At 49.5% G+C, this 26,930-nt stretch overlaps 10 protein-coding genes across 10 annotated transcripts; 5 read left to right on the top strand and 5 right to left on the bottom strand.

Annotated features, from left to right (window-relative positions):
• Positions 1-47: 47 nt before the first annotated feature.
• On the top strand, positions 48-1,602 carry F5J12DRAFT_924418 (acyl-CoA N-acyltransferase; the record flags this gene model as incomplete). Its single annotated transcript, XM_051749348.1, has 5 exons — positions 48-219; positions 254-993; positions 1,047-1,146; positions 1,201-1,337; positions 1,389-1,602. The coding sequence occupies 5 exons, from the start codon at positions 48-50 to the stop codon at positions 1,464-1,466; spliced, it is 1,227 nt and encodes a 408-aa protein (XP_051604578.1). The 3' UTR covers positions 1,467-1,602.
• Positions 1,603-1,637: 35 nt separating this feature from the next.
• On the top strand, positions 1,638-4,887 carry F5J12DRAFT_902429 (uncharacterized protein; the record flags this gene model as incomplete). Its single annotated transcript, XM_051748295.1, has 16 exons — positions 1,638-1,739; positions 1,791-1,943; positions 2,003-2,146; positions 2,197-2,338; positions 2,388-2,576; positions 2,633-2,751; positions 2,805-2,914; positions 3,026-3,250; positions 3,340-3,500; positions 3,565-3,713; positions 3,788-3,971; positions 4,028-4,292; positions 4,329-4,482; positions 4,547-4,612; positions 4,641-4,721; positions 4,780-4,887. 16 exons carry the CDS (start codon positions 1,638-1,640, stop codon positions 4,885-4,887), a joined length of 2,352 nt encoding a protein of 783 aa, XP_051604577.1.
• Positions 4,888-5,098: 211 nt separating this feature from the next.
• F5J12DRAFT_760890 (transcription initiation factor IIA gamma subunit) lies at positions 5,099-5,661 on the bottom strand (the record flags this gene model as incomplete). Its single annotated transcript, XM_051742118.1, has 4 exons — positions 5,099-5,254; positions 5,324-5,383; positions 5,475-5,562; positions 5,624-5,661. 4 exons carry the CDS (start codon positions 5,659-5,661, stop codon positions 5,099-5,101), a joined length of 342 nt encoding a protein of 113 aa, XP_051604576.1.
• Positions 5,662-5,665: 4 nt separating this feature from the next.
• F5J12DRAFT_176340 (putative copper radical oxidase) lies at positions 5,666-8,407 on the bottom strand. The gene is made up of 4 exons (XM_051738238.1): positions 8,204-8,407; positions 8,059-8,153; positions 7,431-7,999; positions 5,666-7,379 (listed from the first exon to the last, which is right to left on the bottom strand). The coding sequence occupies exons 1-4, from the start codon at positions 8,318-8,320 to the stop codon at positions 5,875-5,877; spliced, it is 2,286 nt and encodes a 761-aa protein (XP_051604575.1). The 5' UTR covers positions 8,321-8,407; the 3' UTR covers positions 5,666-5,874.
• A 479-nt stretch (positions 8,408-8,886) lies between these two features.
• Positions 8,887-9,571, top strand: F5J12DRAFT_712079 (3-hydroxyanthranilic acid dioxygenase; the record flags this gene model as incomplete). Its single annotated transcript, XM_051740740.1, has 4 exons — positions 8,887-9,051; positions 9,106-9,208; positions 9,261-9,341; positions 9,396-9,571. 4 exons carry the CDS (start codon positions 8,887-8,889, stop codon positions 9,569-9,571), a joined length of 525 nt encoding a protein of 174 aa, XP_051604574.1.
• On the top strand, positions 9,317-10,491 carry F5J12DRAFT_176268 (uncharacterized protein). The gene is made up of 2 exons (XM_051738236.1): positions 9,317-9,341; positions 9,396-10,491. The coding sequence occupies exon 2, from the start codon at positions 9,576-9,578 to the stop codon at positions 10,434-10,436; it is 861 nt and encodes a 286-aa protein (XP_051604573.1). The 5' UTR covers positions 9,317-9,341; positions 9,396-9,575; the 3' UTR covers positions 10,437-10,491.
• A 28-nt stretch (positions 10,492-10,519) lies between these two features.
• On the top strand, positions 10,520-13,229 carry F5J12DRAFT_944709 (uncharacterized protein; the record flags this gene model as incomplete). The annotated part of the gene is made up of 12 exons (XM_051749726.1): positions 10,520-10,795; positions 10,869-10,993; positions 11,057-11,192; positions 11,248-11,348; positions 11,399-11,523; positions 11,575-11,642; positions 11,704-12,160; positions 12,211-12,362; positions 12,417-12,882; positions 12,936-13,032; positions 13,064-13,113; positions 13,145-13,229. Exons 1-12 carry the CDS (start codon positions 10,702-10,704, stop codon positions 13,227-13,229), a joined length of 1,956 nt encoding a protein of 651 aa, XP_051604572.1. The 5' UTR covers positions 10,520-10,701.
• Positions 13,230-13,881: 652 nt separating this feature from the next.
• On the bottom strand, positions 13,882-14,695 carry F5J12DRAFT_918221 (uncharacterized protein; the record flags this gene model as incomplete). The annotated part of the gene is made up of 3 exons (XM_051749216.1): positions 14,559-14,695; positions 14,297-14,455; positions 13,882-14,228 (listed from the first exon to the last, which is right to left on the bottom strand). Exons 1-3 carry the CDS (start codon positions 14,632-14,634, stop codon positions 13,882-13,884), a joined length of 582 nt encoding a protein of 193 aa, XP_051604571.1. The 5' UTR covers positions 14,635-14,695.
• A 262-nt stretch (positions 14,696-14,957) lies between these two features.
• Positions 14,958-23,927, bottom strand: F5J12DRAFT_779054 (uncharacterized protein; the record flags this gene model as incomplete). The annotated part of the gene is made up of 37 exons (XM_051742348.1): positions 14,958-15,020; positions 15,070-15,235; positions 15,293-15,382; positions 15,422-15,706; positions 15,912-16,140; positions 16,204-16,244; positions 16,301-16,628; positions 16,687-16,709; positions 16,772-16,880; positions 16,928-16,937; positions 16,999-17,131; positions 17,356-17,421; positions 17,482-17,538; positions 17,723-17,778; positions 17,905-18,231; positions 18,277-18,374; positions 18,424-18,448; positions 18,499-18,646; positions 18,681-18,773; positions 18,823-18,860; positions 18,912-19,046; positions 19,105-19,178; positions 19,233-19,401; positions 19,447-20,302; positions 20,353-20,546; positions 20,607-20,817; positions 20,893-21,037; positions 21,080-21,111; positions 21,159-21,885; positions 21,938-21,993; positions 22,356-22,560; positions 22,678-22,805; positions 22,933-23,050; positions 23,175-23,300; positions 23,350-23,446; positions 23,497-23,774; positions 23,834-23,927. 37 exons carry the CDS (start codon positions 23,925-23,927, stop codon positions 14,958-14,960), a joined length of 6,030 nt encoding a protein of 2,009 aa, XP_051604570.1.
• An 813-nt stretch (positions 23,928-24,740) lies between these two features.
• On the bottom strand, positions 24,741-26,896 carry F5J12DRAFT_795115 (uncharacterized protein). Its single transcript, XM_051744053.1, has 8 exons — positions 26,828-26,896; positions 26,730-26,774; positions 26,207-26,673; positions 25,982-26,151; positions 25,789-25,926; positions 25,386-25,740; positions 25,148-25,331; positions 24,741-25,094 (listed from the first exon to the last, which is right to left on the bottom strand). Exons 1-8 carry the CDS (start codon positions 26,866-26,868, stop codon positions 24,935-24,937), a joined length of 1,560 nt encoding a protein of 519 aa, XP_051604569.1. The 5' UTR covers positions 26,869-26,896; the 3' UTR covers positions 24,741-24,934.
• Between the last annotated feature and the right edge of the window lie 34 nt (positions 26,897-26,930).

The raw sequence follows: 26,930 nt of genomic DNA, 5'->3' as shown, positions 1-26,930 counted from the left end.
CAGATCGGCATGAGCCGGCTGACCTGGTGCATTTTATCTTTGCAGCGATGTCCTCAGCGAGGAGACGGCTGCAGGCAGTCCAAAATGCTCTGATGACTGTGCATAAGGGCACGATTCCAGATGGAACCAATTTCTTGGTTTTGCCGGACGGGAAGAGAGTTGAGATGTCTGGAGAACTTGGGACATTGGACCAACACATTCTTTTGGACGGAAGAACCAGTATGCTTACTTCGCTTCTCGGGTCGCACTGCAGTGCTTGCGCTGTCGGGGCTTGGCACTCCTCATGAACACACTGCGAGTCATATACCCCAGTACCCTGTACTTGAGGTCCATGTTGTGAGGACCTCTGACCAGCGAATCAACTTGCCAGACATGTGGACCATTGTTTATGCTCTGTTCACGAAATATCACGAACAAGAGACGATCCCTATCGTTCTTTCGGCTTATATCACAAATGGTGCAGACTTGCGTTCCTACATTCTCCGCTCGGGGTTGGGCCGTGTATCCCCCAGTCCAGATATATCACAAGAATACTTGTTCCTTATGCGGGCCACGTTCTGGCAGGGGGCTGGGCAAGCAGGATTCCACGAGCGTGGTTGGCTGCCGCCTTCGGATTCCTCAAGCTATGCACTATCCCCCTTCCCTTTCGTCCAATCGTTCACGCGAACTCCGCTCGTCATAGCTGCACACCCTCTACGGCCACCAAAACCAAAGCAAGGTGAAGTACTCTATAAAAGATACTGTCCCACCGTTGGACAGACCTTAGACTTCACCTACTTTGATCTTGGTTCCGGGGAGGGTGTCAGCGCTCATCTTGAGGCTTTCCACAGGTGGCACAACGACGAGCGTGTTAGCAAGGGCTGGAATGAAGCAGGGTCTCTCCAGAAACACGTGGAATACGTGAAAGGTGCACTAAATGATCCATCAGTCTTACCTATCATGATGAGCTGGGACGGGGAATTGATGGGGTATGCAGAAATCGTATGGTTGAAGGTGTGTCATCAAATCTGGCCAAGGATTATGGCACTATTTTCATTTGAGAAAAGGAGAACCACGTCGCGGCTTATATTCCAAATGGTGCAAAAGATTGGGACAGGGGTATGCATGTCTTGGTTGGGGAAGAGAAATTCAGGGGCTCAGACAGAGGTTTGATTTTCTTGTCCACACAGGTAACTGTAATCCTAATGCAACGTTTCACAGCTCAAGCATGGTTTCGATCTATCCTTCATTATTATTTCCTTGCTGACCCGAGGACGGAACGAGCCATTGGTGAGCCCAGGGCTGACAATGCCGCGATCGTCAAGGTTTGCCTTGACGCGTCAATGCATATTGAAACGGTACGGCTCCGGTGGTAACTCGCAATGACACTCAACTGAACTACCGTGTAGATATTCGACTTCCCGTACAAGCGTTCTGCAATGACTTGTGTATCTCGAGAGCGTTTCTTCAAGATGGATGTCCTGTGATAAGTTTGCTCACTTGAGAATTAACTTGTATTATGCGGGCTTGAGTGGGAAAGACACGCTTGGCAAGCATCACGTGAAGAGTACTTTTTTGATCATGTGACGTACATCGACTGCGTTATATGAGTGGGCGATTACAACAACGCTCCTCCATAAAGTGATCGCAAGGGATCAATGTCGAGTTGTCCTCATCGTAACGAACTAGAAAGGCTTCAGCCACCAAAGTTGAGCCAGTCCGTACACCGGGAAGAATGTACGCAGTGTTTCGACAATCAGGTTAGTGCAACGGTACGATTCTTCGATGGGTCCCCGCCCATGTTTTCGTAGGACGGAGATACGGGTGTGGACGTTTGTTTGATATGCTTCAATGGCGCATGTCTTGATCAAACTAGACATCATGCTTCAACTCATGTTTCGCGATCGGGTCATTCATTCACCTTGAACATAAAACGTACGCCTAAATCAAAACCCCCTAGTCGTGTGAGTTCCTTGCCTGGGATTGACAATATCTGTTAGTGGCTAATCTTATGTACACATAGGGCGATCGGGAGCCACCTGCCAAGATGACGAAACTGGCTATCGTGCAAGAACGTGAGGAGGATAAATGGGAGCACCACACCTCACTTAAGTGCTGGAAATGTGATCCTGGGGAAGGGAAAGTGATTGTGGCTGATGTTGATACAGTAAGTCGCTGTAATCTCCGCGTGTATCCTGGTATCTTTATATTTCACAGGTGAAGCGGTTGACAGATGGTGTTATGGAGTCGCTGTCGTCCGCCCGCCAGTCAGAGGTGCAGGCGTGGGAGGAGGAAATAACCGCGTGCGAGCACACACTTCTCCTCGAACAGTATGCAACAGGCAATATCCCGGCCGAGGGTATGTAAGAACAGGCTACTCTACGTCAATTGACAACTTTTCCTCGTAGGGCTTGCCCATTGTGCCTCATGTGAACTAACTTCAAATCTCTGGCTTTGTCTCGCCTGCGGTGCACTCGGCTGTGGCCGTCCTCAATACGGAGGAACTGGCGGTAATGGTCACGCGCTAGAACATTTCAACTCCACTCAACATCCGGTGTGTGTAAAGCTCGGCACAATTACCCCTGAGGGTGGAGCAGGTTCGTGCATCTTCTCCTATTTGCGAGGACATCTGAAGGACCTCTGCATGATATAGATATTTATTGTTATGCTTGCAACGATGCACGTATTGATCCCGAGTTACCAACACACCTTGCTACTTTTGGCATCAACGTTGCATCACAGAAGAAATTTGAGAAGAGCATGACAGAACTCGTAAGTCTCATGTAGATAAAGACGATTTCCCTAGTCGATTCATTTTCCAACAGCAAATCGAACAAAATCTGGCCTTTGATTTTTCCCTTACAGCAGAGGACGGAAGCGCCTTGAGGCCTGTCTTTGGTCCAGGTCTCACCGGGCTGAGAAACCTCGGAAACAGGTAAGTACAAGCTTGTTTTTCTCATCCATTGTACCGTGAACTCAGAATTGGCCGAATAGGTAAGGGGTAAGACCACAGTGCCATACCTGGATTTCACATCGCTCGTTTTAGTTGCTATATGGCATCTGTATTGCAAGTCTTATTTTCCCTTACCCAGTTCCAGCAGCGGTACTATGGCGAGGTGCTCACAGGAGCCATTTTGGATGGCGTATTTGAAAGAGCGGCCACACACTGGGAGACTTGCTCACAGTCACTTCCTGCAGATTGTCTCGAGTGTCAGATGCTTAAAGTTGCAGATGGTCTTCTCAGCGGCCGATACTCCAAATTACATGCCGAGTCTCGTTAGGGAATTCCATATCAGTTGGGATGCATGCAACTGACCTGTTCCTTAGCCCCGTCCGGTGGATTAGCTCATCCGACTCCAGAACACACGCTCCCTGGCAAGCCGGCCTGAGACTTGCTGGATTCAAAGCCCTTGTTGGAAAGGGGCATGCGGAGTTCGCAACTATGCGGCAGCAAGATGCAGAAGAATTCTTTGGGCATCTCCTAACTGTGCTCCGAAGGTTCAACCATCAAATTAATTCCGGTGCCCCCTGGTGATCACCTCTTCTTCATATTGATTGTATTGAAAGTTACTGATAAACCTTAAGATGAGGGCGAACCGATGGAGGCGTTTGCATTTGGGCTCGAGCAACGATTGCAATGCTTGTCGTGCAGCAAAGTTAGGTACCGAGTGGATAACATGGACGTCCTCAGTTTTGGGGTTCCTGCACAAGAGTTTCCTGCAGATACTGGGTCAGTAGAAGAATTAACGTCGGATGATAGGTGCGACGGTACTGATGGACTCACCTAGAACGAAGTATGCTCCCGTAGGAGTTAATGCAATGCCTCGGTCTCCTCCTCGGTGCTACGGGCCAGGAAGAACTTGAGTACCAATGCGAAGGCGGATGCGGAAAGGTTTCAGCCGTGAGACTCCTTCGGTTTTCCACATTCCCGGACATACTCGTGCTGCACGCAAAGAAGTTCCAATTGAAGAATTGGGTGCCGACCAAGCTCGGTAGGGTTACATCCGAGTTTCATATACGGCGCTGATACCCAAGATACTTCTTACAGACATCCCGATAATTTTACCAGAAGGGGACGAGCTTGTGCTTGACGCCTTTCTGGGGCATGGTTTACAGCCTGATGAGGAGCAACTCCCGGAGTCATCCTCGGACTCTTCACCCAGCTCACTCCCCCAATTTAACGCGGAAGCGTTAGCCCAATTGGAGGGTATGGGCTTCCCCTTGGTAAGGTGCCAAAGAGCATTGTTTGCAACGCAAAATCAGGATGTAGAGGCCGCCATGGAGTGGCTTTTTAGTCCATATGGACGATCCTGGTACGCCCGTAATGTTGCTTATCCCTCTCTACACAGCTCACTTTACCCTCATGAATCAGATATCGACGAGCCTATCCAGTTCAAACTGTCAGGTGCTAACAAGGCCCCAGAGCCTTCGTCTGAGCAAATTGCAATGCTGGCAGACATGGGCTTTACACACGCACAAGCCCGGAAGGCACTCATTGAAACGGTGTGTGATAACAACGAGGTAGCCCGCGGAGATCTAATACAAGGTTCACAGGACGGAAACCCAGAAGCGTGCCGTGGAATGGTTGTTTAATCATTCCGATGACACGGGAGAAATCGCGCCATCTTCAAGTGTGCCCTTCCAGGAAAAGCCGAAACCAGGTTCCTTCGCGCCTGCCAGCGCGGTACCGGCTGAAGGCATTTATATCACACAAGGGGCCTAGCGTGCACTCGGGTCACTACGTTGCACACATTCGGATACCTCCGACTCGACTTGGCGATGCCATGGACGTGGAGGGAGAACGGCGAGTGGGTACTTTTTAACGATGAAAAAGTCGTGGTGGCCGACAAGACGAGCGTGGATGAACTGAAAAATCTCGCATACATGTACATCTTCGAACGGATTTAAAGTCGTCAAGTAACCGAAGCTCGTGTGTAGTGGGTCGTTACGGAGCGGGTGGTTCGAAGCAAGTTAGAACAGGCATATATATACTTTGGCTGAGACGTTAACTACATCGTGCGTTATAAGCCAAGGAATGGTGCGCGCAACACTCCAAAACATGAACGGTGATCCATAACGGATCTATTGGTTGACGATGGGTAAGGGAATGGCACATAATCTACTTCTTCCCTGCCTCGATAGCGTCCCCGTTCTTGCACGCGACAATCTTGATTCGTCGTGCAGACACCATTTCGTTCGATTCCATCTTGAAAACGGGATCTTGAACGATAAACGTCCACACGTCGTCGCATAACCGATATGTGTGTAGGTGGCCCTGGAGGACCATGAGTCACCCCCTTGAAACCCTATGCACGAGTACAGGGGGCATGAAAAATATATATACCTTGAGCGAGGTCTTCGTCTTCACCAGTTTGGCCATAGTGTCTGCCAGTGACTTGTCGAACTATATACATCATGACCGACAATCGACCATGAAATCACATTCAGAATCAACATTTGCATGACGACGCCCGAAGTAACGAAAGGAGCTGAACCTGTTGTAGTACTTTCATAGCCAACTGAGGCGTGATTGCTCCGCTCGTAATGAGCTCGTCGAGTGAGTCCGTCAGTGCCATTCCGATGCTGTCATGAAGCAGCAATGATCAGCGATGCTCGCCCTGCTGTGGGACACTTGGGGACTTACGACGATCCGCGATAGAATTCATAGTAGGCCGTGGCCATGGTGGTCAAGCTGTGAGATGGCGGTGGTTCTCAGGCGCCGATCAGCAAAATCTTGGACTACTGATGAAGTATATAAGACAGTGCTAGGAAAAAGCAACAAGGACATGTCCTGTAGAAAATAAAAGAAAGGCAGAGATAAAAGAACGATATTATCAGAACCCAGTCCATGCTACTACGTATGAATCAACAAAATTCCGTGTCCATGTACTATAGTTATGACCTATAACCCTCCACCCTGTGCACACCGTCCGGATTATATGGATCGTAGGCTACATCGCTTGGTCGCCCTCCGAAATCATCTCGGTACTGCAAGCTGACGCTACTTGCGTTCCAGGCCATACTGGGGTTATCTTGTTGCAACGGTACAAACGCGCTTGAATCGGAATGTCTTGTATGATCGGCACCGGCGGCCCCACTACCCATATACCCACTCCGCGTCGTGCCCATAGCATATGCTGCTGCAGGGTGTTGACGACTGGCGGCGCGTCGACGACGGGCCATGTAAATGCCAAACGCGGCACCGACAACACCGATTGCGGCGATAGCACCGACAATGGCACCGACAATCACACCCGTGCTCGGTTTGGACGATGAGGACTGGCTCGAATCACTGCTACCCTTGCCTTGTGCGGCATCGTTCAGAACGCTGGGTGGCAAATCACTGACGGCCGATGTCGGCTGTGTCTCAATGTTACCAGATCCTACGATGACCATTGTGCCATTGCTTGGGATGCCGTTCACAACGACGAAGAGTAAGGCAGGCCCAGGTTGGAAAATGTTGGGATTGGGAGGGGCTTGGGCCACATGAAGTACATAGGATCCATCGCTGTTCACGGTATAAGTGTTGTTCAGTTGTAGGTGGCGTTGGCCCATGTTCATGGCGTGGGTAGTGAAACCACCGCGAGAAAGCACGACAGTCGTGTTCGCAGCTGCGGCATTAGCCGAACCACTGTATGAAGTAGAGGGAACGGTGATATTAAAAAATGCACCACCGTAAGAGAGCTGGGTCGGAACACCAGTAGGCTGGGGGCGAACCGGGGCGGAGAAGTAGGGAGGGTAGAACACTTCGACGGTGTAGGTAGTTGGGAAAATTGTGGTCAGGTTGACGTCGATGTTGGGATTTGAACCTGCGATCATGACGGAAGCATCGGGAAGAAGCATTGCGGAGGAATGGTATAGACGGGCTATGTTGGAATTCCCCAAACCAGCATTGGACCACCGGCTGCCACTGGGCATATTGGGGTTGTAGATTGCAGGTGTACCGACCGGGCCAGCGGCCAAAGATTCACCGTAGGGCATATCGTTAAAGTTGGGTGTCATTCCGGTAGCCTGAGCATATCCGGCAGTCCCATTCATACCACCATTCACGACGAGCATGGTACCGTCCGGAAGAGCGATGAACTGACCCATAGTGCGGCCCTCCAGCATGTCATCGTCTTGCTGGTAAGCGGGCGAAGAACCGTCCTGAGGTTCTGGAGTGAGTCGTTGACAGTCCTTCGAGGCGGGATAATCCCAGGTATTGTAATAGGGGTACGAGTAATTACCCCAGTAAGTGTCAGGCATGTCAGATCCGCCGCAGAAAAGAATGGTTGGAGTCCAGTTGTTGGCGGGAGTCAAAGGAAGCATAGCGACAGCTCCTGATGCAGGGTATACACGAACCACGTTTCCAGGCATACCGGGGAGCGGTGTCTCTGTGTTCGTATCGGGGTCCCAAAGCACTGAGCGTAACGTCAATATGACTATTCTTGCGGGACGGTGGCACTACTTACTAGTCGATATGTTTGCTTGGACGAGCATTTTCCCAGAAGGCATCAGGTACGTATGTGCATACGAGTTCAAGCCAGAAGTCGAGACCATAAATTGCATTTCCGTTGCATTTCCTCGTGAGGGGAAGAACTCGTAGGTAGGTTCGGCTGCTCCACCTTCATATGCGGGGTCGGTGTTTGGGGTATTTCTGTTGATGTAGCCGCCGTTGACGAAACCACCGATCAAGGCGATTGTACCATCGCCCAGAGGCTCACACGCAGAATACCAACGACGTTTTTGCATGGCAAGGACAGTGGCGTTGTCAAACCACTGACATTGTGAACTTGACCAGTCGTCTGCGTTTGTACAGGGATTGAGAATACGAATGGCGTTTCCGCCATCGTAGTCACCGTAAGTTGCGTCGTATGCGCCTGAGCCGGCGTTGTTCAGGACTGAGCCGATATTGCCACCTGGACCGACGGCACCATTCCCACCAAAGGTGGCGTATGAGCCATTGGGCAAGTGCATGCCGGAGGCACAGAAAGTGTTTGTATACACATCCATCAACGTTGCGGTGTGACCGTTGATATCCCTTGATCATTGGAAAGGGTATGGATAAGAGAGGAACGAAGAAAAGGATACCGTATTCACCAAGCAGCACCCCACGCGGGATGACCGTTTATTTGGGCACTGTTCCCTTCTGCCTTGTCGAGAATGTAAACTTTTTCCTCGTTACCGAGAAACATCTGTGGTAGTTGGCGAGGATATTCGAGGACGATGCGATGTATGGACGCACCATCATTGCACTGACAAGAGAACTACCGACTTGTGAGATGGACCCTGCTGTTTGCGCAGAGACGAGATTGGAAGAGGAGGCTACCCCGAATGCCAGCCAGGGTAGCAAGGGGAGCATCGTGACGGGGTCGTTCGGTGAAGGAGGGTGTGAGCAGAAAAAAAGAATGTCAGCGTTGTTGTTGGCTTCGATTAGGCAGAGCGGACGGAGTGCCTTGTTTTTGATTATTTATTTATTTACACTGTAATAAAAATACAACAAATAACTCGACCCTTCACCATCCTCACGCCTGTCAATGGATCTGAAAGTCCCCATGATACTCGTATACGTACAGGAGGGCTCGCAATTTTTATTCTTAAAAACTAGACCACTTCGAATACCTTGGAAACAATATGTTTTGCTTTGTTCCAGGGTGGAAAATCTGAACAACCTCGGAACATTGATGCTTGACACATAGGAACATGAGATTAATGCCGTTGGCTCCGTGGCAGGCACAGAATCATCATCGCGCTGACCAGCAGCCTATCCGCAGGGTCAGTAATTGAGACGTCTCGCATAGATCATGATTTTGTTCTATGAATCAGCCGAGATAAGATAACGGAAGATCTAACACAGCTCCGTCATAGCTGCAGTCCGACGGTCCTAAGACCACTGTCCCTCGCACAAGCGATCTCCAACTACGAGCGATGCCCATGCGCCCTCCTATCAACTTCCCGAAGTGGCTGGAGGCCAATGCCCACCTGCTCCAGCCTCCAGTGAACAACTTTTGTTTGTATAGGGAGAAAGACTTCATTGTCATGGCCATCGGAGGGCCCAATCAGCGGAACGACTACCACGTCAACGAGACCGAGGTGACACTCAAACATAACCTCTATCCACCGATCGCTGACTTGCGGTGTACACAGGAGTGGTTTTACCAATACAAAGGGCCCATGGTATTGAAGGTTGTAGATGAGGGTAGATTCGAAGACATAGTGATCGAAGAGGGCGCCATGTTTCTGCTGCCTGGTATGGTGCTTCTTCATGATTTCCGTCGGTGATTTTTACTCCCGTGCATCAGCTAATACGCCTCACAACCCTGTCCGGTTCGCAAACACGATTGGCATAGTCATCGAGACAGTTAGGTCGGAAGACTCCAAAGGTATGCGATCCCGGACCGCGGCCACTCACAGTCACTGACCCAGTTCTTCTGCAGACACCCTGCAGTGGTACTGCCGCGAACCAGTGCATGCAGAACCTGTTATTATTCACAAAGAGTCTTTCCATGTGAATGATCTCGGCACGCAGCTCAAACCCGTGATTCAGCGATGGATGACAGACGAGGAACTGAGGAGGTGCAAAGAGTGTGGCAAGGTTGCACCTCCCAAGTAAGTTTATGATGGTTCTTCAGGGGCAGTTGTATATATGTACCTACTTCATTGTACTTTTTTTTGCTGTGATTCTGTCCGAGTGCTCTGAGCGTATCGGAGACTCCAGTCGAGCCCCAGCTACATTGGTGGAGTCTCGGGTTCAATCGTGGGAGCTGAGCTTCCCTTCGTCCACTGCCATGTCGTCCTCGTCATACAACCGCCCGATCACGCCCCGATGTTATAACATGGAAGAGCTGCCTGACGCGGCATCGGAACGTGCTCGTCTCCGCGAAATCTTGTCCAAATCCGACTCCAGCGATCTTGGAAGGGAGGAGCAAATGCTCTTGGAAACGCCGCTGGCCCGACACTTGTTGCGCGGGCTGGCGTATACGGTTGGATCAGCACTGGGTTACGATCCACCGACACGCGAAGAGTGCCTAACTGCGTTCGTCATTCCAAACAAGGTGGGATTGACAACTGGTGCAAGGGCGTGGTCGAAGCATGGCCATCGATCGCAGGGCACGCCAGAGCTACGCTCAAGCAGTGCAAACGGGGTTCCGAGCGGTGGTTGGTGGGGAACGCCTTCGGGGTCGGTGGCTGGGATCAATGAAAAGGCACTGTCGCTGTTCGGGAGGGTGGTGGATAACGCAAAATGGAGGAATTTGCATTGGCTGCCACATCAAGTACTGGTATACGAAGTGCGGGTCGAGGAGGGGTATGGAATGCGTTGGTCGCAGGATTGGAGCAGTGTGGTGGGACAGGCAGGGAACGTAAATCCACTACTACAACAAACTACCACTGCTACTACCACGCCTGCTGCATGGGTCTTCAGGGGATTTGTAGAGCCCATGATGGACGATGGTCACCAAGTCGGGTGGAGGCACTGACTTTGTAGTGACTGACTAGTACCGAGTATGGATGAAAACGCGTGACAGTCGCGTGACCGGAGTCACGTCTGCCTAATTATAATCCCAAAGCATCCAGAGCGCTGGCAAGGCTCTTTGCCAAATCAACTGCCCGCTCATTCACACTAGCACTCACTCACAGAGTGCATGCAACATTGAACATCCCCCTGTATAGGGCCAGACACGAGATCACTACTTTCAATGTCATCTACAGCCGAAGTTCCGCGCAGAGGCGGTCGCTACACTCATGCAGAGGCAATCCTTGGTTCAGGAGCTCTGCAACAGATTGGCTAACACCAAGGTTTTACTTGTTGGCGCGGGAGGTATCGGGTGCGAACTGCGTGAGTCTCCAACTTGGTCTCAACGTCGTTGCCTCGGGGACTGAGTGTCTCACCTATTTTCATCTCCGAGCAGTCAAGAATGTCGTGTTGACGGGGTTCGGACACATAACCCTATTAGACTTGGATACTATAGACCTCTCCAACCTCAATCGCCAATTTCTCTTTAGGAAGAAAGATATTAAGCAGAGCAAAGCCATGGTACGCCTTATGTATATTCCTGTGCAAGAGCACTCCTGAAGTGGTCTGCATGGGCGTCTTCAGGTCGCCGCTCAGACCGCAGGTGCATTCAACCCAAATGTACATATCTACCCTATCCACGCCAACATCAAAGAACCTCAGTTTGACATAGAGTGGTTTCGAGGATTCGACATCGTGCTAAACGCACTGGACAATCTGGGTGCGGCACTTCCGTTGGACGCAAGGTGTATCGCTCACTTTCATTTGTTCACTAGACGCGCGACGGCACGTGAATAAGATGTGCATGGCTGCTGGCACTCCGTTGGTTGAGTCCGGCACAGCGGGATATCTCGGCCAGGTGCAACCGTTGTTGAAGGTCAGTTCTATGTATCCAATATGGATCTTGTCATATTTCCTTTCCTACAGGATCGAACGGAGTGTTTCGACTGTGTACCGAAACCTACTCCAAAGTCGTTCCCGGTTTGTACGATCCGGTCCACACCCTCTCAACCTCTCCACTGCATCGTCTGGGCCAAAAGTTATCTTCTCCCGTGAGCTTTGATATCTCGGGCTCTATAACAACTTACCTATGGCATGGATAGTCAATTATTTGGTGAAGACGAGGATGGCACTGCAGAGTTAGATGATGCGGAGAAGCAGGGCGAGAATGGTGGCTCCAGTTTCCTACGTGATATCCTTATCTTATTGCTGACGTACGGATCATCATCTAGCCCAAGAGATTGCGGCATTGCGTAAGGAGGCTTTGGCATACAAAGCCGTCCGTAAAGCCTTGCGCGCCGCCGGCCCAACAAATGATGCACCCAAGACCGTCTTCCGAAAAGGTTCATATGTCGCTGAGTTGTGTTCTCGCATGTATCCTAACATTCTTTCTTGGGAGGTTTTTCACAGTGACATCCTAAATCTCTTATCTATGACGGACATGTGGCGGTCAAGAGCCCCACCAACACCGCTCGATTTCCATGCCATAGAAAATGGTTCTTTCGTTATTCAAGAGGCTGTGAAATCGCACACAGCGGCTGGTAGTGTCAACGAGACATCATCAGGCAAACCGGCAGTTAATGGTCACGTCAATGGCAACGCTGCCCCACAGATAAATAGGACAAACGCAGGCCTAAAGGATCAAAGGGCATTGAGCCTACAGGACAATCTCGCACTCTTCGTCTCAAGGTAGTTCTACCGTACACTGGGCTATGGAGGTGCTAATTGAATGAGTCAAGTACGAATCGTTTGGCTGCGAGATTGCAAGCCGGCGAAGAAACAATATCATTCGACAAGGACGACGACGACACCCTCGACTTCGTGACGGCTGCTTCCAACCTTCGTTCGGCAGCGTATTACATTGAGCGGAAGACTCGGTGGGAAGTTAAAGGTAGGTTTCACCGGAAGAACTTCCGACTTCATTCCCCTTTTAACTCCATCACAGAGATGGCTGGTAATATCATACCCGCTATCGCTACGACAAATGCCATCATTTCGGGGCTTATCGTCCTGCAAGCGCTCCATGTTCTTCGAAAGTCCTACGGCGCCCTCAAAAATGTTCATTTACAATTCAAGCCCACCGTGCCGCTCAGTACCGTCAACTTATGTCTGCCAAACCCAAAATGTGAGATCTGTCGGGACACATACACGACGGTGTTGTGTGATCCGGCAAAAGTAACACTTGGAGAAGTCCTTGACGGCATTCTTGGTGACGGCGATGGTGAGCGTGGTGGCACGGGTCGGCGAGAAGTCAGTGTGTATGAGGACAAGCGCATACTGAGCGACCCTGACTGGGATGACAATTTGGATCGCACGTTGGAAAGCTTGAATGTTACGAGGGGTAAGTTCCTGACGATCGTTGACGAGGAGGGCGAGTGGGGAAATATCGCAGTCGCATTGAGCGTGCTTCCGTAAGTCGTGTTCAATCGATGAAGGCTTGATGGCTGAACTGACCCCATGGTAGGGCTAACCATCTTGTTAATAGTCCATCATTAATATTACCGTCTCCTCTACCCAAACCCAATTATACACCACGCCACTCAAGTCCCTGTGCCCCCAGTGTCTCGCAAAAGATCTGCCCCCGACGACGAGATCGAGGAATTAGGTCCTTCAAGCAAGCGGCCGAAAATAAATGGCACGATGTCCGTACCAGAGATGGGTAGCCCTAGTAAGAAACTGGAGATTGGAAGAGGATGGACTGATCATGCTTTCGGGTGAGACGGACGAGGCAGATGATGATGTGATTGTGATAGACTGAAGCTAGGATTCTTTCTTTCTTTGCTTTGAAACGTCGTGTTATTCTATCTTTCCGCTGTAGCTGACACAATAGATTCATCTATCTAATTATCGCAGGCCAGGTTCGTGACTTTCGTTGATCGATGAAGAAATGGGTGCTCATCGTCAATTCAGTACTATCCCCGTAAAGAAGTGCGGTGTGACAGGAAGGTTACGACCTAACTCAGTATTCCTTTATGCAACCATCGAGTGTGGTCTTGTAACTGCCAACATCGTAGTGCGACCAGCACTGCACTGTGAGGCACGCTCAATTGCGCATGGTCGACCCGAACAGAATCATCGTAAAAAAAACAAGATCCAGCCTTTCTACTTCCGCAGCAACACTGACTCATCGCACCGGCTTTTAGTGCCGGAGTGTAAAGGTAAGCTCAGTACTTTTCGCATATTTCGGCATCACTGGATGATTGATCGCTTGGCTTTCGTTGCTGGGACTTTTCAGACATGCTCTGTGGTATCTTATCCACGCGATCACCCTTGGTAGATGAATCAATACTCGCGAGGCTGATCCCGAAAAATTCGTCCCCCGCACAAGTTCGCTGTCTCTCGCCTCGATTTTCTGGGATCTGCGAAACGAGCTTCCAATGTACAAACTACTTATCATTCTGCTCTGATGTCTAGGATGGCCTTGCACCGGCAGACAGGGTGCCCGGGGTTGTCGCCTTCACCGCCTCTAACTTGTCCATCGACTCCATCCAGGCAAGCATGCGCTCGCTGAGCAACTCACCCTCCGGAATTGCCCGGAGGTCTGCAAGAAGAGGGTAAAGGAAGAAGTCTGCCCAGCTCAACTTTTCTCCGAATGCGTAACCCTCAGGAGACATCGCTTCCTCGATGATAGTCAAGAATCGGCGCGATCGGTTGACGCCGGTGTTAATGCTTTCCCGGATTTCCGCGTCCGTCGCTTTGCCCTCATCAGTGAGAGCCATGCGCGGTTTGACAACACCGAACTCTATGGCAGGAAATCCTGAGTAGAGAAGCGTCAGGCACCGTTTATCGTCTGACACGGGACTAGAACCCGTGGAAATAGTTTACCATGTGATGCTACCATACTCACAAACTCCCACATCTGTTCCTCGATGAGAGCACGACCGTCGCCAGCAGATATACAGAGGGTCGGTTGTGGTGCCACTCTGTCGAGATACCTCACGATGGCGAGACTTTCTCGTAGCTTAAGCGTGCCTTCTTTCCCTCCTGGTTCCGGTTTCGATGGCAAGTGTGGGCAGGTATCCGAATGGGTGATATTCGTCCGCAGTCTCAGAATGAGGAAGAACAGATATTTGGTTAAAGGGTAGACTCTTGTAATGCAGACCAAGAGTGATCGTCCGTGTAAACGTACTGAACGGGGTTCCTATGACGGTGAACGACATCATCGAAGGCGGAGGAAGGCAGCAGCTCTAATGGGGTGCATAATTGTGCTAGCTCATAAACCTCCCCTCGGGTTCCGATTTGATGATGAGTCAGTAGTCCCATGGTCCACACTGCGCATCAGTCTACGGCGATTAGTCTGGATTCCAGAATTACCTTGTTTACAAATCCTCGACGTGTTTTCTCTTCATTACGTACTCTTTGATCAGGTTCCGTGCAAATACCTTTATTATATTCAACCACAATTCTTTCCCTCCATAAAGTCATAAAGTACAACTCGTAGAACAGAGACCTCGTCGCGGAGGGGCCGCGAGATAACTTAATGCATCTATGCCCCTCTCGGTTTCCTCAGCGACTCCGCAATTCCAAGGAAGGTCTCCGCAAGTTGAACCTAATAGGATTTGTCAGCGAAGGACACTGGCAATCGTGAAACCATGTACCGAGTCCAGAGCTTGGTTGTATGACGACATGACTGTAGCAGCGGCCGGTGCGAATGGGTCTCTCGGAGCGTTATTCTGAGCGTCTATCGCTATTTCTGCCATTCTGCGTAGGTATTCCGAAGACGTATCTGGACCAAATGATACCGCATGGAAAGACACGGCCTTTCTGCGAGGTGACATCAGAAATGAAGAGATGAAGAACTTCGAAGACTTCGGCTCGCACCCAAGGTGAACGGATGACCCACACAAATCTTGCATAGTTTGGTCTGCAATCCAGCTCTCTCCATCCGAAAGAAAGATGATGACAGGAGACCTGAGAAGCGACACATTCGTAGATTAGTTGGAGTCGGACCGAAGACTGTTCCTTTGCCTCTCCGTGCTCCAATTTCGCTCCATGACATCTTGAGCAGCAATAACCGCCGCTGTGAAGTTGGTCCCAATACCCGCCTGATGAGACAAGAGCATATCAAGCAGTTGGTCTGGATTGCTTGTCAAATCATTTTCGATGACAGTCAGGGCGCCATGATTGAACAGGATAATACTATAGGCGTCTCTGCGGGCTGCACTGTCGCCTGATCCGACGGCGGCTGCGCGGGCTGACCAGAAACTAAACAGTGAGGAGAGAACTGCGCCAAATCTGTTGTCCGAACAAGCACAAATTCTGGCCGAGGCGGGAGTGTTTTGCAACGGTCAGTCGATCATTATACAACATAGAACTAGACCTGAAATGGGAGTCAGCGTGAGGGTGAAGCCGAGGCATGAGTACCATTCCCACCGGTCTGCAACAAATATCCTTGCAAGCCAGTCAGTTCGGGTCATGCAAGAACTACGTAGATACCTACACATGAAATGCTTGCTGCATCACGACAGGATTACGACAAGCAAAATGATGACCGTCATTGGATATGTATCCCATAGCTGGGGTACCAGCACTCAGATCTGCTGGTGGATGGAACATCGGCAATGTACAATAGGAAGGTTGAGCAAGATTCCCAGCGTCGCCAGCGTGTTCTAGGCCTGTTTCCTGGTCAAGAGAAGGATCCCAAGGTACCACATCCATACCGCTTACCACTGCACATAGCATCGCCGCAGAAAGTTAGCATTCGATGCTGCTCGGCTACCTGAGCAACCTACCATTTTGCAAATACTGCTTGTTCTTCTTTCGAATACGGATCCTTGAAACCTTGGAAGTATTACACCAACAGTTGTAACGCGTTTCCAGTGCGCGTACTTACCACTTCTTTTCCAGTGCAAGTTGTGGGTAACGTAGTCCTTAGGCCTGTCAGGGTGAGGTAGCAGGTGTTTTGTGATGTGCTGAATCTCGTCGTTGCCAACGCAGGCTGCTTCCTCAGTGCGACAATAGTCAATATGCACGTGACGACCCATTGCCTGGCACACAAGATTGCACATCATTGGAGCACCCTCATCGTTGGTAGAGAACCTTCTCCCTTCAATTTCCAGAACTTCAGCATCGTCAGTTCCATCTATGGTCCATTGTGTACGAGACATAGAGCCAGTGGCGTGTTTCGTGCTCTTGCTGAGGGTGGCCTGTACACCGCCTATCAGGAAGTAGCAAGGGAAGGAAGTGTAAACTGATCATACCCAGTGGTAACGTACAGAAATACCCGCAATTTTCGCACCTGCCGAATTGAGCAGAATTAATCGGAGCCAGAATCCGTAGAACGACCATCACACGACTGACCTGGCCTCGCAAAAGTGAATGACCTTCTGATCGAGACTGTGATTATGAGAACCATCGTGTTTCGTTGCACCGGGGGGGATTGGCTTGATACACTTCAGTCGTTTTGCCACTGCACCACGTAAGTTGAATGTATTTCAGTACGACTACGTAACTGACCTTGCGAGTACTGCATAAGTAGGTCGTCGGTGAGTTAGCAAAGCTTCGGCTCCACGTGTGGAGTTGCCTACCTTCGTATACTGGAAGGTTTCGTGCCTGCCCGTGAAGGTTGCTTCGATCGAATGCGGTGCCGTTTCGATCTCACATATGCCCTGCGCGAAACACATAGCTGTGCAGAGATACTCTTGCCTGTCCAACGATAGGCTGTGTCAGCTTGTGCCAATCGTTGAAAAATGTAGGAGTCAACTCATCCACAAAGGTGAACTTCCCCATCTTTTAAACCATGCATGTGATCCTGATCAGAACATAGTCGTTTGCATAGTTGACAGGTGAGCGAGCAGAGGCGAGCTTCGCATTCATGACGGGAATGATTAACATCATTATTGGTCTATCAGCTTACAGGATGCAAGTACCCTGGGTTGACTTACCTCGGGATTCTGCATAAACCGGGGCACGAATAATCTGATCCGTCAGCAAGTTTAAGGCCAGATAAGCTACATGGCTGTGACATGCTAAATCAGCATATATGCATACGACCAAAGCGACGGATTCACCTTTCCGCAAGCGTGCACCGAGGTGGCACACAGATGTTCGTCATGGTGACCGGTAACCTACGATATCTGAGTTGCAAGTCACAGTGGCATGAGGAGAGCAACCTTACTTTAATAAACTCGTGAAGACATCCGAACCTGCCATTGAACTTGCAGGGTTTGCCACATAGGTGAGCATTCACAACACATCTGTGTAGTACTGAATATGCGCCACTGTGACAACTTGGTGAAAGTAAATGCTTACATATGTTTCCCTGAGTGTCCGGCAGCCATGTTACACTCTCGGAGTTCGCGACTAGTCTCTCGACAAAAATAGCATTCGTGAATGCACAGGTGATCAGTTTGACAAGCATGAGGGCCGCCGTGGAAGCGACTCTGGATGCACAACAGTTGACAGTTTGCGCAGTGCAACTTGCAATGCTGCACATTACTCTTCAGATCGACGGTGGCGCCTTCAAAATTCCGTCGAAGTTCCTCGATGCTTGCGTGTCCTGTCTGGAAACGCGACAAATTCTGGGAAAGCCACTCTTTCACATGATTGGTTCGTAAATTAACCACGCCCTCGAGGTATTGGGACAGGGCTTCCACCCACTCTGAATCAGGAATGTGTTGACGGTCGCGATAACGCTCCCAGGAACTCTGAAGGATTGCCAACGCTTGCTCACGAAGCTCTGACTGCGGGGCCATTCCAACTGCGAGGAATAAATGTGATTCAGTATCAGGCAGCTCCACAGGCATGTCGGTGTCAAGGTTCTATGGACAATTAGATTGTGCAAGACAGAGGTAAATAGGGGCTACCTTCAACGGCTCTCGTTCGGGAACCTCCTGGAAGCCAAAAGCCAATGCATTCGGCAACAGCGACGACAAGGGTTGTGCTCGATGAGACGCCATCGTCTCTGGAAGAAAGTGAGTGGTGCTAAGTCACCAGTACATACAGGAACGCACGCGACATTGCCCCCCAATCATTGGCCTGATGCAGTATTGATTAAAAGTAGACATACTACAAGTACTTATACGAACCTTGAGCTTCGCCATCAACGTTTTCACCTCGTGAAGGAATTCGCCTGCAGCATGATGCGTTACAACTTGTTGGTCCAAACGCCTCTTTAGCATTGGGAATAGTTTGTAGAATTCCTTAGACTCTATGACAGGCCTGTGAGGAATAAGACTGCGTCCCCCAGAAGTCCGTTTGTAATGCGCACCAGGGAATGATCGCCGGTTTTCCTGCATGAAGTCGAGTGATAAAGTTCGCTTCTTGCTCGTCTTGTACAATTCGTTGGAACTTGAGGGTGAATCTGACAACTTGTTAGTCAGGGGAATTCAATAACTTTGAAGTGAACTAACTCCCCCGCTACTTCCGTCCTGTCTGGCTCAACGACATCCTAAAACTGATCATCAGGTATTGATATCCAAGCGTCCTCAGCGTGCTGTACGTTGATAATGATGACCAAAGTCGATTGGAATAGTGACGGGCTTGCTGCGGGGTCTAGAACAGTAGCACTAGACTGGAAGGACTGGAACAGTCCTGCGATATCACGACTGAATGCAAAGTTATTGCGGAAAAGGACCTAGAGACATGTCATTTTCGTTTGCTGTTTTTTCCTTTTGCTGCGGGCACAGGCTCACCAAATTCGAGATTGCAGTGTTAAAAAGTACGAGCAGCATATCTTCTTGGGCGGACCGTTCGATACTGTGGACACCTGAAAAGAGATGGGTACTGAGAAGGTTCAACGAATGAATGCCAGTTGACAAACCCTCGAAATCTAGGGCTACGATGAGCTCCTTCTCGGTTGGCGTGATAGACATCCAGACTCCCTCAGTCGTACGCATCGCCGATCCCGCAAAAGAGGTATCCACGAGATGATTGAGAGTATAGCTCTTCCCAACAGATTGTTCTCCTATGGACGACACCACTCGAACAGGCTGACAAGTTGTAAGCAGGACCCGGCGTCATCGAATAAGTATTACCTTGGTCGCCATGTAGGACTGAAAGAGCGACTCGTACCACCCGAAGGAGATACTGTCTACGATGCGGCTCACTTCGGCTCCCAAAAGTGACCTTTCCAGCTCTGTGGAATATACACCATCTTTGAGCGGGATAAAACGATTTTCTTTCGTTAACGCAATGTGAATTGGGATCAAACACAGGAAATCGACAATCCATTCGCCTGCCCTATATTGTGAAACGTTCCATGGCGTGGTGCCGCACAACTCTTGCGCAAAAACAGAAAATGCCGCAGCTGACACCTTAATAGATTTGAGGATATCGCTAGTAGGCTTCTTACTGATGTGCTCGAAACTGTAGATCATGTCGGAGAAGTGCTGTGCAAACATTTGGAAATTACGGTCAGTGACAAAGACCAGAGTTCTCTGACTCCTAAGACTGGCGGAGGAAATAGTCTCCCGTTGCACCGCAGCAAGGACTGGGAAACGAATCCAGACTTCCGAATGACAATCCACCAGGCAATTGTGTGCTGTTATTTTTTCCGCTCGTTTAGACCAGCTGCGACCAACCTTCTCTCGGAACATGAACTCGGTAATGCGACGGGTGATGTCCAAAGCATAGGATTGGCATCGATGAGTGGAAAAGTCAAGCCACAAAAGATGAACAGCTGTCGTGGAGATTAGTGATGTGACCACGAACGGTTTGCCAATCGGAAGGTCGGGGATGTTAAGCTCAATGCCCTCCGTCGAGCCAAAGGAAGTCCAATGGTACGCGGTTAGCGCATGGCCAGCTCCATGGTCATAGGAAATTAGTAGGCACGATCCATCGGGTGTAGAGTATACATTCGACGGGACGTGGTAGAGGTTGAGAGTCGCGAGTCTATACAGATCAATAAGCGTTGGTTCGCAGAGGGCCGTTATTCGACTGACCGAAACTGCATCGTAACTAGAGAGTATATCCTAGCCTGGGCAAGAGAGTCTACTAACAGGAGCTCTTCACTGCCACTGACAAAGCATGCGTGACGAATGGATGTCCCTTCGTTGTACCACGCGGTCAAGTTGATAGAACTTCCGAGGGCTTGGAAGCCTCGTGCGTCGTCGTACACGAAGATGTGGAGTAATAGCTAAGGTCAACAATCGCGCATGAGACATACTGTCAAACCCGAAGTCGACAGACTACGAACCTTGTCGGAAGAGACGACGCTCAGCATTCGCTTGGACTCATCGAATGCTAGCACGAAATCTTGTCCGATCTTCTCGCGATTCAAACTTTTTCCGCGCCCTCGCCCGATCGCTGCATCGATGACGGTTAGGTGATCAAGATAAACCATCACATTGCCAACACGGTCCGAGACAATAAGCAGTAACTTCTCTCCCTCGAGTAACTGCGCACGCCTAGAAATGGGTAAATCTTACAGCACTTTGAAGAGACAGAAGGATACATACAAAACGGAATAACCTTGGGCTAACCTAAATTTATACTCGAAGCGAAAACGGGGAGAAGGAATGATGGATGGGTCCAGCTGCAAGTCATGTTTGTCTTGCTCCATGAGGCTCATGGTATGAACCGTAAAACATGTCATAGGATCTTCTTGGGTCTCTCGAGCACCGGAGACTTTGCATTGTGACGAAGGATTGTACGGGTGTTACGATTTACTCTCCTCGACTGATTCTATAAAGAATGTGTGTCTGATGGACGGTCATCTCAGTGGACACCTAAAAGCCTCGAAACTTACGGTCGCTTGGTTTTGCGCGTCGAATTATTGACGCAACGGATCAACTGTAGTCTAAGCCTGCGCTTCTCTTGCTCCTCTCGGCTCTCAGTATCAGCTTTAGTTCTTTCCTTCATCGTCTCCTCCTGAGTGTGTCTGACTAACCCGACGAGCTTCTTCACGACACCAGGTATCGTAGTGGCCAAGGACGGCTGCACATGAGAATATGCTTCCTGCACCAAACTTGTCAGTTCTGGATCCTCTTGGATCACTTCTGCGTTGACAACCTCCTTTAAGGACTGGCTATCCGAGATATCGTTCGCGTTGCCAAGAGCTTCCCGAAGAACATGGTCCGTAAAGGGAGTTTTATCTTCGCTTGGACTAAAGAAGACTGAGGCAACGAAGCGAACGGCACGTCGCACGAAGTGAACCTTGCCTTCTCTTGGATTATAGATGGCTGGAGCAGAGTAGTTATCGGAGAGCTGGGTGGTATGGGTAGTACTTGAGCCTTTGAAGGCGTCCCTCATGGCATTTTGAGCTGCTTTGAATCCCTCTTCCGTAGCAGCTTTCGCAATCGCATGGCGATGGCTTTCACTGATTTCGCCCACACGAGAACTAAATTCAACCAATAGGCATAATTGATCCTTGATGTCCCGGAACTTGGGGTTAGAGATTGTTTCCACCGGTTTGATGTTTCGCCGAAAAATTTCATCCACGTTGGGATAAAGCGCAGCGATTTCTCGGAAGGACACTGGAAGATATAGTAAGATAATACTTTTCATGCTTGCGGTATTGAACCTCACGTGAAGGGGTTGATTGATCCACTCCGGGATGGGGGAATGATGCCCGTTCGAGGAAGCTACATTAAGCTGGTTATGAATGAATTAATCATACCCGAGATTGAAATAACTTACGGATACAAGCTCAAGACTTTATCCGTGACAGCATCGTGGATTGCTGAGGTTAACTTTCTTCTTTGTCGAGAGTAGCCTTCATTTTTGCCAATTCATCCGTTTTCATTTTCTTGTATTGAGCGCCAACGGCGTTGGACTCGAGTGTCCAATTGGCACACTCCTCCGGAAAACGCATCTTCAAACCGTTTCAGACTAGTATATTCAATGCACGATCATCCAGGGATTCACTCAGGCAAAGACGATCGGACATGCTAAAGGCAATTGGTGCCATCAAGACTGCTGTCGGCATAGTCGAACAGATACTTACAGGTAACCTTCCAGCTGCAGAATTGTGAAGTGCCTCGCCTTGAAAAGATCAGATACACGTCCAGCCGCTAGATACTGTACGGTCATGAAACCTTGTGCAGTCTCCCCAAAGAGCAAAAAAGGCTCCGGCGGACCCTGCTCCGCAGACGCCTCTGATGCCGAGTCCCAATAGCTGATGTACCCGGATATAACCTTCCCCGAACATCCTTGAGCCCAAGAATATGAAGGTGCATGAAAAGAATTGAGTACCTTAAAGCATTCTCGTACTTGCACAGACTCTTCCTGTTCTGTCGTTCTGTCCACGATACAGTTAATGATCCTACCTCCTTCGTCATCTTCGGTTCTGGCATCGTTGTCATCCCCATCCCCGTCTCCGTCATTCCATACAATAGTCTGCGCGTGCACGGCAGAAATTAACGCAACAACCTGGTCACACATCTTTGTGAGGTATCTGTGAATCGTGAGCACAGACGAAGGAGCACTTCTACGACATAAACACGCCTCATGAAGGTCACACCATTCCGGCGGACTTGGGAGGGTGCAGAGTCATCCCACGTGTTTTCCTGAGTCTAGCATACAACAAAGATTTGTTCCGTTTGACCATACGGTTCTGTTGGTCAGAGAAGACATAGACCTGATCGAAGAGTAGGCTTCGTCGGTCCAGAGCTGTTTGAATCCGCAAGCAGTTGTCCAGCCCTAAGGAAGGCAAAGGGTCAAGAGCGATTGATAGGCAGCACTGGGCAAATAACATACAAAGCGTCGTCAACGACCCGAAGCTCTGAAAAGAATCGCACGATCTCTTCTTTGCTTCCATACACACCTACGGGTTTCATGATATAATTATCCAACGCCTTGAAGTCAACCTTTGTTATAGATGCATATGCGCCAGGGCACACGAGATTAATGAAAGCTTTCAACGAATTTTGAGAGATAATGATCTTGTCGACTGAGGGAAGCATAAGGCTGGAGTCGGTAATAGGAAGCAAAATCGTTACCTAGCCCACCGCTGCCTTGTTCGGTAATGAGATCAAGGATCCTGTACAATCCTCTGACAGAGGAAGCCAGATCAAGGTGGTAATCATCGACGTCCATCTTAGAAGGACTTGTTAGTACTCTGCCATCGATAGAGAGAAACCACCCACGTCGTCATTCATCACTGCTGTCGACTTCACATCTTGATCAGCTGCTGACTCGAACAAGCTCTCATACACTGAATCGTCATCACTCGATGAGGCATTGTCCACGTATACGGCCGAGACAGCCATCGACACGGTTGACCCAGAGTCAATCTCTGTAGTCTGCATGATACTTGGACCATCCAGAGCCATGGAGGTGATATGAGAAAGGTTGTAACCACCGACATCGGTTACAAAACCAGAGCTACCAGATTCCCCAGTAGACATGTAGAAAGACAAAGACTCTATGGAAGCAGTGAGCAACGGCGAGGTCGCTTGAGTTAGTAGTATGGCATTTACACACCATCCGCCTTTCTCTTCCCTTTGTTCCGAGGGCCATACACACGTACTTCTTCGCTGTCACTGTCATGAGAGGCGTCCATGAATGAATCATCCATGATGCTGTACAGAAGAAACGGTTGAAATTACTGTAAAGAAACCTCACTCTACCCTATTTAAAAATCCCGGAAGGTAAGGATCCACACACAGCTAGACATGAGGCACGTAATCAGAATTACATGCTGTTGTGAAGCTAAACTCAATACACGCCCCAGATCGACCACACGCGACCACAAAAAAACAAAAAAAGAATTGGGGTTTGGGGCACTGGGAGCACTAACGTAGTCACTTGACGGGGACTGCGGCATCGATGCTATGGTCGCAAAATTGAAGGAAAGGACTCTGTCAATTGCAACGGTCAAGCCCGACATTCACATGCACGAGGAAGGAGGCAGAGAACGTTAACATACACTAATTGACCTAGGGTGCTTTGAGGTACGAATGGAATTCAGGCCGAACGGGCGGTGTTCGATCGGCAATATTGATCTTGTAAGAACAATTCAGCGCTTGGCGCTCGTCAATAAGTCGTACGGCGCTTACTCCACCATGCGACAGGCATCCCCGATCACAATTTGTTCGACACGGCATGCGTGAGGTATCGGTCTGGTTCTGAGCGCTGAGAAGAAATGAAGTCAAACATGTTGGTGCTTCGTGTCCTAGGGATTTGCATTGATAAACTGGTGGACTACTTCAAAAATGCTAACTAGCCAGATGCTTAGACCAGGGCAGCGGAGGCCCTCGTGCGTGATGGTTTTGAGCAATCATATGCAACGCCCAATGAAGACTGCGGCGACATTTTTGAGTAACAAACTCAAAATGTGGGCCTGCCAAACAAAAGTCGGCCAGTACACACTAACTTAATAGCGGAAGAATGATCAAGAAAAGCAATGTTGCATAGGAGGTGCAGGAATAACACCAGATACGGACAGGAGTTGTTGCAAGATCAAATTATCGGTCGATGTGCTGGGTGACCCAGTAGTCACGCTGAATTCCAGCAGTAACCCCATTGACCCGGTGCGAACGCATGTGTCTACAGGAAGATCGAAGTATTGGGAGTCCTTCACGGTCAGGATCCAATAACAGCGGTCCATGTCTCAATCAAATCGATCGTACAATATCCTCTCACGGGAACATACTGCTTGGTGATAATCTTTATGGTCTCTTGAGCGACTATTCCCCCAAGGAAAGCTGCTGTCGTCTGAAGTTCTGCAGATGGTGCTCGAATACTGGGAGGACGACGTCTGGGTCAAACTCTCTCATAATAGATCATACCACTTACATCTCTCCAACGAAATCATCTAGGCACTCCGGGAGTTCGACTTCGTCGCCAACCACGGTTCTTACCTGCTTCCGAAGAGCCTCCGCAGATATCGGCCAGCCAGGACTTTGCTCCCTCACCGCTGACAAGGCTGACAGAGACAAATGTAGGCAGGCTGCCTTCGGATTCTCAGTTAAAGCGTTGGCTGTTCATAGAAGTATTTTCGAGACTATATGCCACTGCAATAAAATAGACATACCAAGAACTGTGTTATCGAGGGTATCCCATCGAGCCCCCCTAATAACGTGAAGGGCATGCGCGTTTTTCACGAACAGATTGATCGTCGCGTCATCCACTGGTGCACGCAAATGGCTCCTAAAAGCGTGTTTTTCCTCCTCAGCCCGTGTCTTGTACAACTTCTGCAAGTGGATGTAGTTGGCTGTGTCAGCCTTCATGTCAGGTAATGTGGAAGTAAGGGGAAGGGTATGGGTTTCAGATTGTTCCGTAAACTTCTTGAGGGCGGCGAGCAGATGAAAGAACGATGAGGGACTTTCGCTAAGAGCCTCAGGAGAAATGGCTGGGTCATCAAACAACGAGGCAATTCCTGGGGGGACCTAGAAAACAACGTAAGTAATACAACCAGCCCAGTCACACTGTCTTACGGTTGTTTCAGTCCAACAGCGGTAAGCTTGTGCTTCTGCTTCATCAAAGTTTTCCTCGTCAGGCTTGACTTTGAGCGCAAGGATACTCTTCTTAAACTCCTGCCGTTCTGAGTACGTCTTGGGAGGGTTACCACCATGCTATTTCGTCAGTAGCTTTAGTATTCAGTGAAACTGAAGTGAGATGTGGATTCACCGATTTCTTCCAGTCTTCCAAGACACGGACAAGAATGACGACATACGGTATGTGGCTATGTTCTGTCGGATCCATGGATGCGAGATCGAGAGAAAGTGCATGTTCCTTCAATGCAGGGAATGGTTTGTCGATTCTCAGAGAAGGTAGAGTTTCTGAATGGCTTTCGATGACTGTGAATGGATGATCAGGGGATGAAATACCAAGAATGTCAGGTTAAAGACATACTAGTATGTTCATGCACCTGAATAAAGAATTCAGCCAGAAATCCAGCGGAGCGAACAACGATGAGGGTCGGATGCAATGGATGCTCCCATAACAGTGATGACAGCTTCACCAGAATTTGACTATCTAGATTATGGGCGATAACAACTGTGAAGGAAGCTAGCCAATCTGGGTCCGACTCAATGACACTCCTCAGATGTCGAGTGTCCGCATGGCCGTCGACACTATCATTGAGTTCGCGAAGAAGCCTAACTGCTTCAGACGCTCTTGGTTTCCCGACACTTTCAAATCCTTCTAAAAAGAAGTTATTGCCTGCGTCAGCGTGTGAGGTTGTGGCGTGATCCAAGATAGTGAAGTGACCGATCCCAGGGAGGACAAGATTCTTCAGGATCGAAGTGGAAGTAGCAGAACCAGACAGAACGAGAACCCTGGATGATTCAAGAGCACTTTGTCCCGTAGCAGCCCATAAGCTAGATGGCAACAGCTTCTCAGGACAGGAGCAGCCATAATATTTGAAACGACTCACCGCAGCTGGCGGTCATATCTGCGGGCCTTGTTATCAGGTTGTACCCTTTACAGAATGCAATTGATCAGCGAGCCATATTCCAGAAGAGACCTGCGTACTGTAAAGCCGTCGTTGCACTTTCGATATCTTGGGACGCCATAATGGATGGCACAAGCTTTCAATTATCACATACTAGGACACGGGCGTGACGCCTGACGTAAC

Source organism: Pisolithus orientalis, assembly GCF_024613125.1.
Source record: "Pisolithus orientalis strain OTSU chromosome Unknown F5J12scaffold_2, whole genome shotgun sequence".
NCBI classification, from domain to species: Eukaryota; Fungi; Basidiomycota; class Agaricomycetes; order Boletales; family Pisolithaceae; genus Pisolithus; species Pisolithus orientalis.
Note: the sequence above shows the minus strand (reverse complement) of the source record. Positions and strands in the feature narration are given on the sequence as shown.

Coding starts and splice junctions, on each gene's coding strand:
- F5J12DRAFT_176340 (XM_051738238.1), bottom strand. CDS start 8,320: ATGCTCCCCTTGCTACCCTGGCTGGCATTCGGGGTAGCCTCCTCTTCC. Junction 8,000..8,058: donor CCCGCGTGGGGTGCTGCTTG/GTGAATACGGTA, acceptor CCAATGATCAAG/GGATATCAACGGTCACACCG. Junction 7,380..7,430: donor CCAAGCAAACATATCGACTA/GTAAGTAGTGCC, acceptor CGTTACGCTCAG/TGCTTTGGGACCCCGATACG.
- F5J12DRAFT_176268 (XM_051738236.1), top strand. CDS start 9,576: ATGATGGTTCTTCAGGGGCAGTTGTATATATGTACCTACTTCATTGTA.
- F5J12DRAFT_795115 (XM_051744053.1), bottom strand. CDS start 26,868: ATGGCGTCCCAAGATATCGAAAGTGCAACGACGGCTTTACA. Junction 26,152..26,206: donor TCAGGTGCATGAACATACTA/GTATGTCTTTAA, acceptor ATCCATTCACAG/TCATCGAAAGCCATTCAGAA. Junction 25,741..25,788: donor GCTGTTGGACTGAAACAACC/GTAAGACAGTGT, acceptor GTTGTTTTCTAG/GTCCCCCCAGGAATTGCCTC.